A 21,730-nucleotide genomic window follows, 5' to 3' on the forward strand; every position below is an offset into this window, starting at 1 on the left:
ATCCATCCTCTGTTATGGTTTTACCTACAAATAAGGCATAGTGGTTCCAGTACTACATTGAATGGTGTTGAACAATTGGGAAAAAAAAAAAAAATAATCATCACAAACTCTTTCCAAAAAAGTACTTTATTAGGGAGGATAAAAAGCGCTGTTCAGACAGTCCGAGTAGGTGCGGCGTTCTGTGCCATCAGGCTCCTCCATCTCAAAGTCATCTGGATCTGGGGGCAGCTGGTCAGTATCTTCATCAGAGGTCGAAGGGCGTGTGAGGATTATTCGAGGTATCTTCAGGAAGATGCAAAAGATTGCAGAGAAAATGAGTAAGATCAAGAGCAAGGAAGAGTTTAACATTGGAATTATGAAGGTACAGGTGATGAGCAAGAATATATAAGAGATGTAACACCACAAGGCTTTCTGAGGGGTGAACTGTTCTATGCCAAAAACTGCAGGGACAGACAGTTAAAGCAAAATTCAGATAAATTGCGTTTTCTTCTCATTAGCCAACTTCTAAAAAGCTTCTATAGAAAGGAAGATTTGTCTATTTTAAAACAATCTTTTATATAAGTATGAAAACGTGAGAACTACACATTAACTTTACACAGTAACTTTATAAAATCTAAACACTTAAAAGCTATACAAATTTATTAAAAATAGTAAATTTTAATAATAAAAGCAGATAAAACAGTAAGTTTACACATCTAACAAGCAAATAATAATGCATAATAAACTGTCTCCGTTGCCAGTAGTCAGAAAAATTTCAAGTAAGGCAATACTTCTTATGTATTTGTTACTCTGTTCTATTTCTTCAGACCTTCTAAGAGTGCTTCATGTTGGCACCGTACAACTCAATTGTTGATGCATTATTTCCTTGCCATATACCACTTGATTTGGGAAACAACACATTGACAGAGATCCACCACCTGCACAGGGCCTGGCACCCCGCTCACAGGCAGCCTCGCCACACATAGGCACCAAAACGCCAACGTCAGGCTGGATTCTCATAGACCATAAATGCAAACCAATTTTAAAACCAGACATATTTTTCAGTTGTGTTCCCATTTCTATTGAACACTTCCATATCTCCTTTTTCTTTTTTTCCTTCCTTCCTTCCTTCCTCCTTTTGCTTAGACTAAGGAGGATGCATTACTGGAAGCATTAAATAACCCTCTATAGATCAGAAATACTGGGAAATTTTACTTCTGCCATGCCACACCTGACAGTGTTACAAGATCTCCACTCACTGGACACTTCTCTTGATATGTTCATTGCTAAAAGATGTTTCCTCAGTGACAGCCAGCTGCCTTGTGCTACAGCAAATGCATATCCTATACGCATAGGTATATATCCTATATGTACAGGTGGGTGTCCTGGGTCATACTGCAGAATTCCACCACCTCAAAAAAACAGAGATGAGGCCCATGCCTTATCTAAAGTTACTTACAATGATATCCAGCACCAGCCTTTGTATTTCACTAAGAAAGCTTTTCTTTAAATATTCTCTCTTCTGAAACAGGCTTCTTGCATGCTACTTTCAAATACTACTATGGGACGAAGCCTTATACTCACAAAGTTGATTTGATTTACTTATCTTCAAGAAGAAAACAGGAAAAAACAAACAAACAAACCCCAATGTCACTAAGGCCTAACTGTGAAGATTTAAGCTAGTAACGTGAAGTTCTTGTAGGCATCCCACTCTACCACCATCATCATACACATATACACAGAGTTTTGATAGGGTACCAAGATCTTTTGGAGGTTGTTTTTTAGGGCACTCTGACGCACTCTTCATTTTAGAGATCACTCATTTGAGTTATCATAAAAAATTGTCTTATTTTTCTTTTAATTAAATAAGTCTGAAAGAAACATAAATCCAAGACTAACAATATTGCCACTGGAGGAACGAATCCCACAGGATGTTCAAGTTCAGGCATGAAATCACCTTTCACATCTTCCCATATGTTTGTTCTATACACTGCAAGCTGTATTTAGGCTTTCACAACTTTCCCGAAAACTTACCTCATTTCCTTAATAACACAATCCCTTCCCTACACCCACAGTTGAAACATGTGGTCTGCAGACGGCACGCCTGTAGATCCTGAGCTAAAGCTGAGCCCTTGGAAGGTATCCCATCCCCACCAACAGTGCAACAGACTATGATCTCCTGTTAGGCATCCACCTGCCCACTGGTTCATGCTTGTGCAACACTGCTGTGGAACCTGTACTGACAGCATTCATTAAACAAGCAGTGCTGGAGGAAGTCTTCCATCTAGTCTTTTACCCTGCTGTGCGTAAAAAGGAACTGGCACCAAATGACACATCAACTTTCTATAGTGGAGGCTTCTCAGCCCAAAAGGGCTGCACAGGCTGGAAATCTGTGCTCCCAAGAGGAGAGAACAGAACTGGCTCATCGCTAATCCACCGCAACTCATGTGAATCCTCCAGGCAGATGACAGCTCTCACATATACCCACCCAATGCTGTTTCAGAAACACATCACTGAGTTTCTACAACAGACCAAATTTTATGGTCCAAGCACAACCACCTCCTCCATCTCTCTCTGATTTCTGCACATCTCATCTTCTTTACCACTCTGTCTGAAACTCCACACTAACCTATACCGTTGCAATTCCCAAACCCTGGCTGTTCTCTTCTCAGTGATTAATTGACCTGATAGGATTTGGAGGAGCCCCAAATCCCTCAGAGCTACATCATAAGTGCTAATAGGTCCTGGCTGTGAGCGATGACACCTATGCAATTAAAGACTGGAAGCAAACCCAGCTAAGAAACAGTTTGCTTTTTTTCATGACCCTAAGCTTTATCTACTTCCTTTTCAATTCCAGTTGATTTGTTTGTTTAAAAGCAAAGCAAAATAAACAAATAGAAAAAGCAGAGTAGGATAACTCAACAACTAAATTTTCATTGCATTTCTTTGTCTTTTGTACAATCCTTTTTTCATACTCAGTGCTTCTCTTCCCAGAATCCCAATGGGATTCCTTATGCTCTTGCTTTCAGGTTTCTCCATTTATCTTCACTAATCACAGCTTCACCCTATTTAACTGCTAAGCTTCGCTTCTAGAGTTTTTTATTTTATTTTATTTCTTTCAGATAGGAGAACACATTTCACACACAAAAAAAAATGTCACGGTACAGATGAGGCAAACTGTCTCCAGTGCCCATTACAGGCAGTTCAAATCACAGATTTATAGTGGAAACAAAGAAAACCTTTCCAGCATGGGCTGCTGAACTCTGAAGTTGCCTGCCTAAAGAAGGCATGTAATTTCCATCTTCCACCAGTAATTCTTCAGAAAATGTTAATCCTGGTGTAGGAGGACAGTTTAAGCAGGATTCTGCAGTGTTCCATTGTTTTACCCCATTAGTTTTACCGAACAGTGCCTGAACTTGCTCAAAATATTTCTATTGAAATTGCAGAGTCCTCCTACTCACTTTCTATCATCAACTCATTATTAAACAATGATCAATTCAAAACCATAAAAATAAGTGTTGGATGGTTTTTTTTTTGTTGTTGTTGTTTTTTCCAGAAAAAAAAAATGTGCAATTAATTATTTTAAACCAATTACTGTTTTCCATTTCCCCTTTAAAAACATTTTCTGTGCCTAAAAAGTAAATTTGAATAGGGACACATTCTGCATCAAAACCAATGTGTTCATGGTAGGAATTTCTTTTGTTGCCCCGTTTGCATCTTTCTTACCCTAAATAGCACTTTACAGCATAAACACTAAGACTTACAACACTAAAAAGGGATACATTTTATTTTTAGTTATAATCGGTCATCAGTAAAAATCAAATTATTTCAGACACTCATTTTATGGACTTATCATTCTCCACTGAAAGCTGGAGTCCTTCAACCGAAACGCGGTCCACTACAAGCATTGAAACAGATGGATCAATTGATCTGCAGGGTTGGCTGCAAAAATTAATTCATACTGACACAAGAGAGGAATAGGTATGCAAGTGGAGATGATGTTTCAGTTGCAAGTATGTCCTTAAAGCTGAGAGCAATGGCACAAAGGCAGTCACTGGGGAAAGCCAAAGTACACAAGGAACATCCCAAGTTTCGAAGAATAGAGATTGGAAAAGCATTTGGATTGGTCTTTTGGAAGAAAATTAGACTTAGTCTTGACTCTAGTTCAAGCAGATGACTATTTAATATTCCACAGCTAGAAAACAACTTTAATAGGTATGCGTGCCTAATTCAGCTTCCTGTATCTAAATAGTACATACACTAGAATTTTTATCGACACAAGTGCTAAGACTATTATTTGGACAATTCAGCTAGTGAAACAAGAGAAAAAAAATCTACCTGGTAAAGAGCATTTGTAGGGGTTTGTATAAACATGAATCATGTTCTAATTTCATACTTCATTTTTACTATTTTTTCATCACTGGTGATGGCAATAATACTTTCGATTTCAACAAAAGGAAATTCAAGATTCTCACCAAACAGTGAAAACTTGTCATTGCCAGATGCAAAAGACTGAAGTTGAAAATGACTGTATTCGCAAAAGGAACTGCCTAAATCAAGTTTCCTTCCTTGATCTGAGTGAAGGAGGGCATTCAGTCATGTGAAACCTATGCTGCATGCAGCTGGAACTTTCAATAACAAGTTTTAAAAGATGCCAGAGTATACCCAACAAGAAAAGGAGAGAATGAACTGATTGATTTATCCAGGGTTCAGACGAAAGTGGTACCTCTTCTTCTTTTTAATAAAAGTTCTGTCAATAAAGACAGGGACAGTACATAACAGCAGCCTTCTCCCCAGAAGAAAACAGAGAGAAAATATAAGTTAGAGATGAAGAAAGAGGTTTAATTAAATCATTGTGTATTTGTTATTAAGAAGGATTTTCCCTTTCCAGGTAGAAGCAGAAAAGGTAGCAGGAATGTGCAGGGGAGGATGAGACAGTTCATCCTTGCCCCTTGAGCAGCCACAGCACTTGTGAGCACAGCTGGAGCCTTGCATGGGAGCTTTGGAACCATAGTTTTGAAGGCACTCAGTCCTGACAGCAGCAGTGGTGGGAGCCCTGAGCAGATGTTGATGAGGAGCTCACCCTTCCTCCCTGAGCTGGTCACTCTTCTCATGCTCTGCTTTGTGATTTGATCCCAGATCTGTTGCAGCTCAACATGATTTCCTACAGGCTTAATGTGCTCAGCAAGTGCTCACTCCAGGTGCAGTCGCCTAGAATGTACTCTGTGGGACCGATATCTTTTAGAGGCTGTGATTAAAATCAGGTATTTTCTTCACTTGTTATTGGGATAGTAAGAATATGCTCTCAACTTTATTTCACCAGTTTCTCAGTTTACATTTACAGCAGCTCAGTTCACACTTAGAGCAAAGTTCCTTTCTCTTTTTTATCTGGCAGTTTTGTGTCTACCACAGGAGGGGCACTTAGGCAAGGAAGGTGGAGTTCAGTCAGATTACTTGGAGTGTCCCAGAAAATCCTAGATGTAAATGACACTCATACATCTGGTGAACTATATGAAAAAACATCTGAAAGAATTCATGGGGCAAAGGCACACAATTAAGAAAAATTACATTATACTAAGAATTAAACTGAACTACTAGATTAAAACATTTAAAGGACTTAATATAATTCCAAGTATCCAAAGTATAGACATCTTTACGATGTCTGTAGTCCCAAAAACGGATCAGAGAAGATGACACGATGACGCACATCAATAGGTGCAAGAAGATGTTGAAACCTGTCAACAGCCTCCATTCAGTATCAGATAAAGTTGACTGAAAAGTTCAGCCAGGGATTGAATGAAAATATTTTGATGGAGAATATCTGTGCAGAACTGGTTCAATGTTTGAATGGAAAGCAGGATATAAGTACTGTGGGCAGAAGACAGAAAAACTGAGAACTGAAAATAAACATCTCAGAATCCAAGCAACATTCCCTCTCTTAAAGTCAGCATGGGGCACTACTGGCAATATTTGGTCATTTGTATCACTGATTCTTAATTTCTCAAAGTTAGACACACAGTATTTTACACACAGGCTGCATGTGGATAGTCAAATCAGCTGTGGTTCTAATCTGCCATATGTTGATGCACATCTGTATTTTAAGATTACCCTTTTAAAATCCAAAGACTCAGGTTAAGCTCAGTTAAAATATTTTTATTTTCATATTCACATACTAAACAGACTAAAATAAACAGATTCCATATTTTTGAGGTGTGATTAATGTAACTGAATCAAGTCTGTAAAGCACAGAATGTCAAAAAGTGCCCAACTGTAATTAAAGTTCTGGGGCCTCTACACTTCAATAAAATAATTGTAAGTTAAAACAAAGGCAATTCTGGTTTTCCCTTTGCAAAACAGTGGCTCTGAGTGAAAGAAGTTTTCATTACCTGTCCAATGAATTACTGCTCATTCATATAGTCATAAAATTCTTAAACCTTTGAATGTGGGTTTGGCTGGACTAGTTAACAAGTAAAATGAGCCTTTTAAAAGACCTTTAAGCAACTAAACCCACGAAGAACAGAGAGTAAACCTTAATCTGGCAGAGGCATCATCCTTTGTAATGTCAGAGTGGACAGCTTGGAGCTAGAATAGAAAATGGCAGCAAATGGCTAGAGGGCCACGGCTGGCAAATGAGAGACAGCAATATTATCACAGATAACATATGTAAAAAGGATGTTTGGGATGTTTATGAAAATTCAATAAAAATAAATTGATGAAGACAGATTCCCTGCTGGAGGGCTGGAAGCAGCGATGACATGGAAGAGCGGGAGAAAGAAGAGAAGCACCACAACAGCTCATCCAGCACACAATTCAGCTGTTGCAGGAAAAATAACAGAAGCCTTTGACCTCTTTGTCACTGTGATTTCCTCTTACCTTCCCTTGGAGTAGGTGCACTCAGTTTCTCTTGAAACATAGAAATACAAAGGAAACAAACTTTCCTTGATTCCTAGTGGAGAAGATTCTGTCACGTTTTAATGATCTATTGCCATTTGTTCATTTGAATGTGCAAAGCATGTTTTCCATAAACAGCAAGCACTGTAAATGTCTTTCAGAAAACAGTTATTTAGGAAGAAGATGAATTTCACCAGAGTAAAGCCACAGGGAGATGAGATGAGACGCTGACCAGTTCCTGAGTCAGCAGGATGTCCCTGAAAAGCCCGTAATCCTTAAGACTGACATGTCCTGCTCTAGGCTAAAAGGCAGTAATATACACAGTACAGTTTGCTACAGCACAAAGATGTTGATATAAAACAGAAACATCAACGTTTCTCCAGAGAAGAATTTGCACACTCGCTCATTTTGACAGCTGAAATGTCTTCAGCCAGTTGACTCCCTCTGGGTGCTTTGCTCTGAGATGCTACCATAGTCTTGTCTGCCTGCTCCTCCCTTTGCAGCTGAAGGGTTCCAGGGAGAGGCAGGAAAACTTGCTGCATTATTTTACCAAGAGGAACACAAGAAATGATTATTTCCTTTCTTTGGCTAAAAACACTAAAAGCCAGGCAACTGCTACAAAGGATTCAGGCCACTAGCACTGTATGAATCAGCCCTACCAACGATTGCTCTAACTGGAAGCCTCATGTTTCCTGCCACGTAGGTTAAGACCATAAAGAAACAGCTATCAAGTACAACTGGATCAAAAAACAGAAAGAAAAAAAAAAGAAAATGATGGAAGCATTTTCAGTTGGAAAATAAAACTGGTCTAAATGTTTCACAAGATGATGTTGAACCAGAAGCTGCAAATAAAAGATTTCTTTAAGCAACTAAGTGAAGAAGCCACCTTTATTAGTGCGTCTTACAGCCAAAACACAAAAACATAAAGGAAAACAGATCTTTGACTGGAGTCTTTTATATAACGTGAACTTCCATTTTTCACCATTAGCTGAGGTGTGAGTGGTATTGCTAGAAAAGGACAAAAAAAGGCTGGGAGAACAAGAATCAAGCAAAGCATTCCTCCGGCATTTGCTGCAAGAGACACTGCTGCATGATACTTCACTCTCAGTACAAGTAGGATGCTTTTTGATCTTAATTCAAATATCTTCATCCTATTGTATCTTTCTAGTAAAGCCTGAATTTCAGGTGTGCAGGCAGATGACTTTGAGTGGGGTAGGTCTTTAGATAGCTTAACTTTTTACTGAAGCACATAAAAGTGGGTCAGAACTCTAAAAAAAACACTTTGGAGGCTCAGCCATTTCCTTTTGAGATGTTTAAGGTAGGCATAATCTTATCTGACACCAGCTAAAATATGGGCAAGCAGTCTTAGCCTGCAATGTAAGTTTCCCTTAAAGCCAAAGCATAAAAAACATGCACCTGTAGGTAGCAGCTCAACCTCTCCTTTCTAAAAGAGGAGCCATGGGGATGATGCTCTTTCCATCAGCTAGAGAGAATCCTGGCAACAAATTAAGGGAAGGGAATAGACATCAGTATTAGAGCTTCCAAATCACAGTGGTTCATATGGTCTGAACTGCTACATCAGTGCTTGACCAGGAGCTGAGCACTGCCAGAAGTTGAGTCCTGGCTGCAGCGACAACCACCAGCGGGACACGGTGGGGTCACTGATCATTGGTATGTGCTCTCCTTTGACTCAGCTTGTCAAAAGTTTTGTGCCAGTCTTTACTATCTTTACTACAATTAACAGCAGACGACATGCAGTTATTTAGCTAAGCAGGATTTGTTACTTGCTGTGGTCATTGTACTTACTGTTATGACATGGTTTAATGTCTGGAAGGGGCTGCCTTTAGATGAAGCTTCAGTAGGAGCAGCATCACGTGTGTTGGGTTCTGAAATTAGGGATCCCTTTAAAAACAAAGCAGCAGAAATGCATTGTTTATTCCAAACACCGCTCAAGGAAAGCAAGTCCCTCCTTCTCAGGTGACTGTACAAACACCTAGCCCTTTTGTTATATGTGGTTGCACAACAAAAGCAAATAAAATCGCAAGGCCTGTTGTTCCCTATCTGCTGAACACGCTGTATATTTGAACTGCTGAAACGGTCAGTTCAAGAATAAGAATGTGTAACACAACATATCATGGTCAAAATACCACATTCCTGCAATACACCTGAATTCATTAATTCTTTCTCGTCTCCCACACATACAAAGTCAGGTTTATTTCTACGGTCTTTAAATAGATGAATGATTCTGCCATCTTGTGGGAGACAGAGAAAACAACTATTTGTAGGATAGCTGACTGAACAGTATGGAGTGTGGAGTGTATTTCTCTTCTTCTTTTTTTTTTTTTTTTTTAACCTCCATCATTGACAGACATTAGTAGCTAGTATATTTCAAACAACTCCAAAAATAATGATGAATTACAACCTCACAGAGGAACCTGAGCAAATTGGTTGATTTTTAAGATCCCTATCAAAAACTGCTCGGAAGTTAAAGACACAATAACTAGAAATCTTGACTTTTTTCTGATGATCTGTTGATGTTAAATACATAAAGAATTACTTAATTTCTCCCTCATCTTATTTAAAATAATAAAAAAAATAGATATGAATAATCCATTTCTAAAAAGGAAGGTAAAATGATCCAGAACATTATCAGGATGTGAGGGTCTGCTCAAACTCCACCTTTCCCAGCTGGTGAAAATCAAAGAGTAGGCCAGAGTGAAGAAAAAAATGTGATCAGAAAAGATGGGGCTTGAAGCGGAGCAGCCAGAGAGACACATTTATTACCTGGCACTGTAAGCCTCCAACAGTGGGGCTACTTTGAGCTGTTCTCTCCTGACCAATAATTACCTTGGAGAAGCAAGCTGACATAGTTTGCACTTATTTGAAAGACCTGCAATAAGCTCATCTAGTATAAGTGACACAATGCCATAAGCAAGTTTTTAAATACAACTGCATTTGTGCTTACCAAGGCCACTATTCTCCTTCACAAATCAGCCATTAAAGTGAATAACATTTTGTTTAGCACTCTGAACATAAAGATCAGAAAACCAGAATTTAATAAAAAGGAATACCAAGAGTTAATATCATTATAGCTTCTTTATAACAGACGTAAATAACTCTGAAAGTAATGCCTTCTATTAGGTTCCATGGAAACGGCAAGAGATGCAAAAGAATACAATAACACTATTTGATAGAGCAAATTCTCAGCTACAAAACACCATTTTTCAACATAGTCACCACCATCAGCTATGCAATTTCTCCAGTGATGAATAAGAGCCTTCATGTTGCGTTCATTAAAATCTGCACAAGGGGAGGTGACCCACAGTTTCACAGCTGTTGTGATGGCATTGTTGCTAGGAAAATGTTACCCAGACAGTTCATCTTTCATTGGCCTAGACAGATGGATACCAGAAGGCACCAAATCCAGACTATACAGGGGGGTGTGGTAGCACAGTCCAGCCAAGATTAGGAATGTGCTCCAGTCTTCAAACTGGTACAGGGTCTGGTGTTATCATGCTGTAAGGGAAAGGTTGTCTTATTCTCTGGCCTGACTTTGGAAGCTCGAGCCTTCAGCTTAGTTAGCATCACAATGTAGCAGTCAGAGTTGATGGTCTGTCCAAGTTCCAGGAAATCCAGAAGGATCACCCCTTTCCTATTTCAAAAGACAGCAAATATCCATCACTTCACCTGCTGAGTGCTATGTCTTGCACTTTTTCTTCAACAGGAAACTGTCATCTTCAGCCTCATATTGGTTCAGTCGTTCCTGACAAACTTGTGTATGGTGTTCTTTCTATTCCTGTTTGAGCATTCATGGGATCCACCTGTTGCAAACTTTGCAATACTCCAATGTTGCCACCATCACTTCCAACATACTGAAGCCAATATTCAGCTCTGTATACAGTTCCGTGGTCAACATCTGCCAGATAAGTTGATCGAGCATGTTCTTCATTTTGTGGTGTGACAGCTCTGCATGGCCATCCAGAACATGGCTTGCCTTTCACATCATTGTTGTCACTGCTGAAATGCACCACCCATCACCTCACTGTGCTCACATCCACCTTTGAGGTTGTGGGCCAACATAATAAAATAGGAGGCATTATTTTCAGAGTAGCCCTTGTAATAATTTGGGAAGTATCAAAAAAGCTAAGCCTAAATCTAGATCTCCAGCTCCCCATATCCAATTGCTTTGAATTAAAGCTTACAACAAGAGAACACACTCTACATTTACAAACAAAACAACTACCTCTGCCGCTCTTTCTCCTGCTTGCATCCCAGCCACATCTGCTGGACAGTCTTTTGGTAGTCGTGTAATCAAAATTCCCTGGTAACAAAAGAACACGTTTCAAACCTCTCACAGTTTCTTCTACTGTTCTTAGTTGTAAAAAACAAATGGGAAGCAATTAATTTTCATGTGTTGTTCTGCTGTCTCTACTAAAATAGAAACTAAAGAGTCTTAGAATATTAGCAGGCAAAAAGGCTTTCACGATTGACTATACACACAACAATGCACAAAAGTCATTGATTGTTTACACCGTGCCATGGGGAACAGACTGGGAAACAAGGATTTATTTAAATGATAATTGAGAAGATGCAAAATATAGTTCTCTTAAATCTAGTTCCTGGGAATGAGCAAATAAGATGGCAGAGGCAAGCAGATTGCAAAGAGGGACACAGGTAGAAAGTGGGAATTAGCCAATGGTGTTCCAGCCATATGGTTGTCTTTGGAAAGTCAGGTTCTCTCTTCAGAAGTCACTCCTCCAGGAGCTTTCCCATCAAAATCAAATGTCAGCTTTTGCTTTGAGAAATAAGTTGCCCATGTTTCCCCTTGTCAACTCTCATACTAAGACAACCTCAGAGGACAACCTCGGAAAGCAAACAACAAAACACATTATCTGAAAAAACAAAAACCAAAAACTGCTTATCAGTCTCTTTCTAACAAGTACTAGATAAATGTTGAGTAATGAAATGCACCTCATCATTGTCTTTATATGGAGATGAGCCCTTTCCACCAGCAATGCTAATACCAAGACTCCCCATTTGACTGCACACAGTAATGGTTATCTGGAAAAGAATTACAGTCAATAAGTGGCCGGATTAACAAAAAAACATTGCCCATTAATTACACAAGCAATGAAAATCTAGCTCTCATTGTCAATACCAACAGTATTCTCCCTATAAAGCTTAGACTAGTGAGAAATGGTGCTATTCTTCAATACCAGCACACGCAAAGCTAGTCTTTACTTTTCTATAACTACAAGAATGCATTATTCCTAAAATTCAGGTTTTCACATGCCAAAACTTTATCAGGCTGTTTATTGAATGCATTTTGTTTTGTCCACAGAGTCTTCAGCCTGAAAACTCTTCACCTTCTGGAGAACTGCAGACCAACCCACTTAGCTCATATAACCCACCAATTTACGGAGCATTCATGATGGCAACAACACCAGCATACATTAGGAGTAAAAAGTAAATATTTTTGTGTATGTTTCTGAAAAAACTTTTCCTTGAATCATCCCTCATCTACAGTCTGAATTATTTACTCCACTCTTTTGAGAGCAAGTAATTGAATTTGACTTAAAAGATCAATATTTAAATATTTTTTCAAGCAGCATGCATTGTAATCCATCTATCTACTCTCTGCTTATCCTGCCAGTATTGGCAAAAATTCACTACAGCTGCTCAGTAACTTAGATGAATTTTTGAATTTGTATAAATAATGTAAAGCAAAGGCCACGTAAATTAGATTCACATTCTAAAGACAGCTTATATTCAGAAATTATTCCCATAAGTTGTTAATTTTTCTTTAATATATAACAATTTTTGTTACTTAATAACATGAAAATTGCTAAAACCACTATCAGGCTAAACATAAGGAATACTTTGCTGCAGAGGATCTGACTCTGAATATAAATCACATTTCAGCTCATCACATAAGAAAAATGTTTTTACTTTCACTGATTTGGTTCATCTCTCTTGAATGATTTCTGTATTTGATAGTTAAGAACATTTCAACACAGCTGTGTTTTGAAAATTGACAAATGTGCAGTTACTCTCGCATATATAACATAGTCATTTGACATTCCTGATTTTAAAAAGGTATGAAAATACCCTGTCAGTCAAACAAAGAACACTGTCAAATTTAGCTCAGATTTAGCACTACCTGCACACCCAAGAATTCACTAGTAACTGTCAGCAATGCTTTGATGACAGGACACCACCGTGGGTGTCCCACCAGGTGGGCTGTCTGTTCTGGTGCTGTATCCCCAGCATCTTGGGCTGAAGTACAACTTTGCATTTCTACTACTTTTCCTTGCTAGAGCTCATCAGGCATGTTTCCTCCTCACGTCTTCTAATGTGTGCTGAGATGTGATATACCCACTGAATTCAGAATTTTCTCTATAAACTTCAGCCCAGATCTCACAGCTTCCACTGATGAGTCTCCTCCTAAATACTGCTATCCATTCTCAAGGGATGGAAGCTTGTCATGCTCTGGGTCATGTCACTGCTCCCACAGCATGCGTTTACAGGTGTAGCTGACCACCCACCTGACCACCCACCTGCACACAACTTTGGCTTGACTTACACTGGACCAAAGCTGGGTGTACAACACAAGACAGTACTGAATGGCAGCTACAGAGGGCAGTTTGTTACCTTAAGTGGAGGTTGCGCCCCATCTGCAGCTCTGGATTCCTCCAGAAACCTGCTGCTGTCTCCAGGCAAGCTGCCTGCTGAGACAGGGGCCTGCGCCTTGCTGTTAGTCCCTGGAGCAGTTTTCCCCTTCGTTGCTGACTTGTGCCTGTCTTGAAGAGCTGCTCTGGAATTTCTTTTATCTCTTAAATGAACATCATTATCAAAGAGGCTGCCAGAAAACTTGGAAATAGGTTCCTAGGGGTTAAAGATCAAACAGGTAAGCAAAGTAACAGCACAGAAGTTATAGGACCAGGATTCATACAGCACTCCCCTGATGCTCACAGGCACATAGACCTCTCACCCCTCCCCATCCACATCCAGCAATGCCCTTCTGTATTGAGCTCACAGTGGTGAGGTGGAAGGTGAGTCCCAGCTTTGTATCTCTAAGATTTTGTTCAAATGCATTAGAGAAAAAAAGTAATTGGATTGACTTTATTGAGTTACGAATGGCAGTGGATGGGAGACTGCAAACTTGGCAGCTATCCTAGAGGGTCCAGTGGATGTGCAGCCTCATAGCTTAGGCATCCCAAATGCAGCCTTGACTCCTGGCTGTAGAATGTAGCTATGCAGAGAAGCAGAGAGGAACAGACAATGTCACTCTGTACTTTGCTAAACCACGAGGGCTTGAGGAGAGAAATACACAAGAAATGTTTAGATGTTGTACTAAGGGACACAGTTCAGTGGGAAATACTGGTGAAAGGTGGACGGCTGGACTGGATGACCTTAGAGGTCTTTTTCAAACTTGCTGATTCTATGATTCTAAAACACACCCTCCCAATCATTTAAATTTCAAGCAAGACTGACTGCAAAATAGAATAAAATTTTCCAGTTATCAGTTTTGCTTGGCAAGGTGGCTAAAAGAGATTCAGCCATGACCCTTCAACTCCATCCACATTTTATGTGGTTGTTTTATTTCTATTGAACTGATTTTTCTTTCCTTCTTAAATTTGATGGGTAATGTTGTATCACGTTTTCATATTACCGTTGTCCTTATATCTTCTGTTGGCAGTAAAAACAATGCAGCAAACAAATCGCAACACCTTTGAAAATAAACTGCACAAATGCCTTTCCAAGCTTGACAGTTTAAAGCCAGAATTACAAAGGCAGTGGCAATACAATGAGCAGCTGCACAGAAACCCCACTGGACGCTTTATCTTTAAATCTATGTTGGAGCTTTCCCACAATGTCTATTTGGTTGGGATGAAAAGAAGCATCACCGACACCCATGAGAGCAAGCGAGGCGTGATTGCTTCCTATTCCCACTTAAAATTAAAAGGGAATTTGTTTAGCTTTAATTTACATTAAAAATATAAATATCATTATTTCTCTTCTCTAGCGGGGGAGATTGCTTTCTGGCAGCCCAGGGATGCGTAAAAGAGATTTGACTAGATTTAGACTAGGTCTAAGGAAGAAATTCTTTACTGTGAGGGTGGTGAGACACTGGAACAGGTTGCCCAGTGAGGATGTGGATGCCCCCTCCCTGGAGACTTTCAAGGCCAGGCTGGATGGAGCTTTGAGCAACCTGGTCTAGAGGGAGGCATCCCTGCCTATAGCAGGGGGGTTGGCACTAGACGATCTTAGAGGTCCCTTCCAACCCAAAGCATTCTATGATTCTATGATCCACCTGCATGCAGCCACGCCCTGCACACAAGGACTGGGAGCAGGGCCAGTGAAGGGGACTTAGTGGCAGCAGATTGGGGCCCAGAAGGAAGGCAAGGTCCTGGCATGGGGGAAAAGGAGCAAAAGGATCAGTTCCTCCCTTAATTCCCTACAGATCTCTGGGAAAGCCTTGTGAGCAATACCCTACAAGGCTGTGAGAGGGCAACCTCCTCTTCTAGGGTACGAATGAAAAACAGCCAAGCTGCCACTCCCTGCCAGAAATGTAGTTGGATGCAGGCAAGAGGAATTGCAACATCCAGATCTTTCAAAACATCAGCACCCTGGGAGAGCACTGCACATAAATACATGTGCAGTGGAGTAGCACTGCAACTATGTGTGCCGAACACCCACTGCTTGGGAGGCATTAAGCTGTCAGTGCTGTGAACAACCCTGGCTCTGGGCAGCCTGGTCTAGTAGTTGGCGACCGTGCTCATGGCAGGGGGGTCAAAACTAGATGATCTTTGAGGTCCTTTTCAACCCAGGCCATTCTATGATTCTATGATGATCCTATGAACCCACTCACTCAAAAGAGATGGAGGGATGTTGACAACTAGAGACATAAGTAGGAAAAATATCTTAAAAAGAAGTATTTATCTCATCAATGCGCAAAATACAAGTCTTCATGTGCAAGTTGCACTGTCCTCTTAGAAGTTAGGACTATTTAACTGTAAGGAAATGAATAAAATGGTGAACAAAATTCTGCCCCATGTTACAAAACACAAGCACAGACACGAAGGTACAAGCTAGAGCTTCAGGGAGGTGGCAAATGCAGCCTCTCACGAACCCAAAGCACCCAGCCACCCAGCTTGAACAGTTTTGTGTCCGCCAAGAAACTACAAACATTCTCTCTCCCAATTTAAAGGAAACCACCTACGTCTTCATCAGGATCCTCCAGTTCCTCCGCTTCTTGCTCAGGGCTGATTCTTCCTTCCCTCCATTTCCCATTGGCAGAGCTGAGTTTGTACAAGTTACCACCATGAAAACCTTCCTTTCCTTTTAACGAGGTCCAGCGAGAGCTCTGGGAGCTCCAGTTATGGCCACTGTACAGCTTAGGAGACTTGGGAAGCCACTTAATAGAGTCCTGAGAGGAAGAGGACAGAAAAAGAAACAGACAATGTACTGATTTTAATAGAGTCACGGAAGTACATGCATGCAGAAATTGTCAGGAAAGTTCTGCAAGGTATTTAGGGTATCTTGTCCATACTGGGTCTCCCCTTTTTACCTTGGGATGTACCTTTAGTCCTAGAGACACTTTGCGAGTTACGGGGGCAATACTGGTGATACAAGGAGCAGACAAAGGCTGCTGACATGACAGGAAGCCTTCAGAGACCCACATGAGTGTGGAGCCAAGCTCACCTTCAGCACCGTAAAGAATTACATAATAAACAACAGTCTTCAATAATGCTACACCCTGCACTATGAAGAAAACAAACAAGAATACTTAGACATTTAGTGGCTTTCATCTCATGCCCTGGAGTTAAAAAAATAAAAAATAAAAAGCAAAACCACAGCAAATTATCAAAGTCACTCCCCTCCTTTTATACTATTGATTAAATAAAACGTGCTGTTTCTTGAGTGGTCTCAGTCAAAGGTAGATCTCTAAATTGATGCTTTAAAGTTTGCTGATTTTCAAATTATAGTCCAGTTTTCCCCGAATATCAGTTCCTTATTAACATCCAGAAAACCCACTCCTCTCTGCTTCGTATTTAGTTTATACACATCAAGTTGTACACACCTTAACTTCACTGAACTTCAGAAATTGTTTTTCTCAATAATGTTTTGCTTTCTTTGAAGCTTTGTTTTAAACTTGCCTTTAAATTTCCTCAAGGCGATACAAATCCAACAGCAGAAAGCAGCCTGATACCATTTCAATAGCACCATTAGCACACATGCTTCACCAAGACAAAGAGATGGAGAAAACAAACTAATGAAAAGAGTTATAAAGGAGCTTATGGTAGGGCAATCAGAAAACAGTGATTTCACACTGTTAGAATAGATATCCGATTCAGATCTAACCCTTCTCTAAGCCTCAATTTTTCCCTTTTAAATGCAAAATGGTTACATTCACAGAAACACAGATTTCTTGCTGTGATCAGCACCTCAGATGTCACCACCTCTGTAAGATCTAAGGCTAAGAAAGGAAGAGATAGGACAAGGCTGCCTGTGCTGGACATGCTGACCCATCTCCAGCTGCCAAAGGAGTTCCCCTTGGGATTCTTCTTTCACTTTTAGGTCTGGTATGGCTGAAAAAACTAGGAAACGGAATAGCACAATATCCCAGTATCTCTTTGGAAACAATTACGGATTCTTCTGTGAATTTTGAAAAGATCACAGCTCAGACAAAGGACTATTTGCATTTACATCGAATCAGTGATCAGCATCTGTAAGAAATTTGCTGTTAACTCATATTTCATCAGAGAACTGAACGCAAGAGCAGCGCAAACAATCATGAAATGTTAATGACTCCCATTCCTGACAATTCCAAACACTGAGCGGGATATCTCATGGCATTTCTTTATATTTGCCTTGAGCAAGTAAACACAAGATACCACTAAACAGAAACTTTGCTTCCCATGAATATTAACTAGGAGCATAGAAATTCTAATCAGATCATGAAGCAGCATACTAACTAAAATTGCTTGCTATTGTTTCACAGCATTGTAGGGGCTGGAAGGGACTTCCAGAGATCATCGAGTCCAACCCCACGCCAAAGCAGGCTCCCTAGACCAGGCTGCACAGGTAGGCATCTGGGCAGGTCTTGAATGCCTCCATAGGAGGAGACTCCACAACCTCCCCGTGCAGCCCATTCCAGTGCTCCATCACCCTCAGTGTGAAGAAGTTCTTTCACTTTGTTTCATTTCAAAATAGCTGCTGTGACACCTTCCAGCACCCAGTATATTGCCACAAACAGCTTAAATCCTTGTCAACGTTGAAGCTCATCAGAAAGGCATAAAGCAATTCCACTCTAAAATTAAATATAGGTACATGTGCAGTAGAAATTGCAACAGTTTGGATACTACATAGTAGCTTCCCACTCCAAAAATACAACTATCTTAAAAAAAAAAAAATACTGCAGTAATTTCTTAGCTCATTCATTATTCGAGTGAATAGTCTAGGACCATGCTTTGAGAAATATTGGCAAATATCTGAAGAGAGGAAGCGTCAGTTCTCCTTACAGACCTGAGAGATGTTTATTGGTCTTCCCACTACCCAGGTAAAAGCAGAAAGTTTCTTCTTGTGTTTTATACATGAGGAAGGTGAGAACCAAAAGAATTTAGATGGCCGATGTCTCAAGTCATGAGTAGCAAATAAAAAGGGAGGTGTTTAGTCTTACATTCTCTTTAAAAAACTTGGAATAAAAGAAAAGGGGAAGAGGAATTTAAGTCTTCTTGCATCTTGGATACTTGGACTGTGTGACACTGGTGGTTTTGCAAATCTAGAAGAAACGTTTGGGGAAAAAATTATGCCTCAGCATTTGTTACATTACGTGGAAATACATTTTCCATCTCCTTTCATCGGTAACGACCCTTTCTTATTGGTAAACAGCTCATTTCCCTGAGATATTTAACAAGCAAGTCAGATGGGCTCCCTTTTTGCCTCCTTCCCACCTGTTCTTCGTGTTTTCCAAGGCGGTCTCTCCAGAACATAAATATTTCTCTGTATCATACCCCTGGAGGTTAAGAGGACAAATTGTTCTCATAAAGTACAAGGTGTCCAGTCTGATAACATCTTGTTAATAAATCCTCTACAGAATGAATTTCCTTCAGGCAACAAAGGTTTGCAAAGGCTGCGTATAACCTTAAATCATTCTGTCAAATGGAAAAGAATCTAAAACACCCTAACATTAAAAGACAAGAAATGAAAACCACCCACATTTAAGTATCATACCTACGTTGATAAAGAAACACTATGCTTACAGCAATAACCTGGCAACCAACAGCAAGTAGAAACAAATGTAAAACTGCTGAAGCTTTCAGTAAACTAGAATATTTTGATAGTAATATACCTGGGGTCTCAACTGAAAACCCTACAGAACTTGTCCAGAAACACTTTAAGTGGTTAGCAAAAATGGGAAAGAATGTGTTTAAAGATGAATTTCCAACAACAGAAAACACCGTTTTTCTTTTAAGTACATCTATACTTAAGATTCAGTATTCTATTCATTGGAAAATATTTCAGAATCATTCCCTTTTCAAATTACAAAGAGCTAAAAGAGCTTTGTGTGATTCATATGAAAGAAGAATGAAAGCTAACCAAAATGCTGCAGAAACAGAGGCATACTTGAATATGGTTTCCCCGTAGAGGAGGCAGCGAAATAGCTGCCTGAACAGGTTACTGAAGCAAGCCTTCTACAGGCAAACTTTGCTAGCAGTAAATACATGACTTAACTTTAAACTTAGATGTTCAAGTATTAATTAGCCTCAATCTCTCAACTTCCTGAAGACACCATTAAGAAAACGTTGTAGGTTATGCTGAAAGCATCCACTATGCAAATGCCCTTCAGACTCACAGATTTCTCCCCTTTTGAATAGCAACAGTTCATCCGTAATATCCAAATAATCACTTTCTGTTGATCCAGATTTAGTTTTGATTTCATGTTGCTTGGTGAAATACGTGATGTCATCAATGAACTATTCATGCAAAGAAATTCACTCATGTTTATAACCTTGTAGTGCTCTGCTTGGTATTCCAGAAATCTAGGACAATCATATGCTATAAGCAATTTCAAAATGATTTAATGCAGGCCATTTATTCCGGGCTTGGGTAAAGCTGGCAAGTTACTGGGGGAGACCAGAGAGAATCAAACTATTTGCATCACTAGCACAGTCACGTAATTTGCACAAGGACCAAAAGGAGGTAGTTTTAGTCTGACATCAAACTAACTTTTAAGTGTTAAGTCCTCTTTCTGGGGATGCTCACAAACAGAAATTCAAGCTGCTGATGATTTGGTGGTATTCACAAGTTGTGTGTGCATCCATGGATTTTGAGTAAAGTTACTACAATCAGTACTTATCCATGTTCACTGCAGAGGAGTTGGACTAGACACCCTTTAAAAGCCTCTTCCAGCTCCAATGACTCTATGATTCTACGAACTTACTTATCTAGCAAGTGTTCATTTTGATTATGGTTGCTATCATGCCTTCGGCTCACAACCCAGATATTTCAGTCAAAGACACATACACCCCTATGCATCCTGCTGTTCCAGGTTCCAAGGCTGGCCATTCTGTTGGCTTTAGTGATAAAATGCATCACATCTCCAACATCTACCAGAACAGCACATAAGATGATTCCTGCAAAGCAGCCCTCAAACCAAGTGCCTGCATTTCCACTCTGGAAAACTCACATTTTTTTCATTAAACTGGTTGAAATTTGAGTATTTTGCTGAATTCAGAACAAAAGAAGTTGGCAGTATCCCTCTGAAAATGTCATACATGGCTTGGGAGGAAGAGAACATCCAAAGCATTTACTGATAACCAAAGCCAATTCACTTTTCTCATCTTCTTTGACAGTAACCTAAGCACGGAAACAGACTTGTGCATTTGACAGAAAAAGAAGGTGGGAAACATTCTCACCAAGCCAATTGAAAAAAAATCAAAATAACACTATTTTCCAGATGCAAGGCAAAGAAAAGCAGTGAAATCTCCATTTACAAGAGGTCTACATATTTCTTATAATTGTGCACACCAGTCTCAGTGGGAGGTACACAATTCACAGCTAAGTATATATTCAACAGTCAGGCTACATCAACTAACATACTAAAGAGTATGCTTCACAAAAATTTAGTTCTTGGTATCATTACTTTCCTCTCAAAAGTTGAATTTGTGAGCATCAAGTAGTGAAATGTGCTGAATAGCTAATCAGCCAAAAATGGTTCACTCAGCACAGGTAAAAGCACTCCCCATTAGACAAGGAACAGACTGATCAGCTTGTCCTGGACACAAACAAGTAATTTCCTGGGAGAAAAGAAAACCCCATCAATATGCACGTTTCCAGTACCCACTTTACAACCACACACTGACTATCAAAACATGGAATGCAAGCTAGAAAAATAATCTTGACATATAAATAACATAGAAACTGTGAAAAACATCTGCAGCAAGAAAAGGGGGATGGAAAAATCTCTTGCTACACCAACTACTGCTTCTGCTTTTCTAAGCCTATGGAATTGTGACTTTCATAAGTCAACTTACCCACAATAGCCAACAGGTTAATATTAAATCCACTCCACAACTATGGTCAATTGGTTTTCCCTTGTTAACCATTTAGCTAGTAACAGCATGCAAACAATGCAGTGTTTCTTTCCTTGTATTAAACCACCTCCTAAATGGCCTAGAACTGTATCAGCACTGTTGGGAGTTCAAGTGTACCTAAAACCCTTTATAAAATGTCATATATGCAGACCATTTGAGAGATCACAGGAATCCACTGGTCTGGGCTCCTGGCATGTTCAATGGGTGTAATGATTTGCAACCCCTCCTTTAACAACGAACCTAATGGGAACCCAACATTT

General features: G+C 39.8%; 1 protein-coding gene across 3 annotated transcripts; it reads right to left on the reverse strand.

Moving 5' to 3' along the window:
* Positions 1-110: 110 nt before the first annotated feature.
* On the reverse strand, positions 111-21,697 carry LOC121110159 (protein scribble homolog). Of its 3 annotated transcripts, XR_005858136.2 has the most exons (8): positions 16,442-21,697; positions 16,094-16,300; positions 13,522-13,755; positions 11,842-11,931; positions 11,114-11,191; positions 8,677-8,772; positions 8,287-8,365; positions 111-282 (listed from the first exon to the last, which is right to left on the reverse strand). XR_005858136.2 is itself a non-coding variant. In XM_040697439.2 (7 exons), the coding sequence occupies exons 1-7, from the start codon at positions 16,553-16,555 to the stop codon at positions 130-132; spliced, it is 972 nt and encodes a 323-aa protein (XP_040553373.1). In that variant the 5' UTR covers positions 16,556-21,697; the 3' UTR covers positions 111-129. The 3 variants fall into 3 exon arrangements, 2 of the variants coding, with proteins under 2 accessions (XP_040553373.1, XP_040553374.1); XM_040697439.2 differs by lacking the exon at positions 8,287-8,365; XM_040697440.2 differs by lacking the exons at positions 8,287-8,365; positions 11,842-11,931.
* Positions 21,698-21,730: the final 33 nt, after the last annotated feature.

This window comes from Gallus gallus, chromosome 3 (genome assembly GCF_016699485.2).
Source record: "Gallus gallus isolate bGalGal1 chromosome 3, bGalGal1.mat.broiler.GRCg7b, whole genome shotgun sequence".
In the NCBI taxonomy this organism is placed as follows: domain Eukaryota; kingdom Metazoa; phylum Chordata; class Aves; order Galliformes; family Phasianidae; genus Gallus; species Gallus gallus.

Bases quoted from the DNA above. Each gene is read 5' to 3' on its own strand.
- LOC121110159 (XM_040697439.2), bottom strand. From the start codon at position 16,555: ATGTGGGTCTCTGAAGGCTTCCTGTCATGTCAGCAGCCTTTGTCTGCT. The intron at 16,301-16,441 runs GTAAAAAGGGGA...TCTTCCTCTCAG, and splicing joins GACTAAAGGTACATCCCAAG to GACTCTATTAAGTGGCTTCC. The intron at 283-8,676 runs GTAAGTACAATG...ATCTTCCTGAAG, and splicing joins CATTAAACCATGTCATAACA to ATACCTCGAATAATCCTCAC.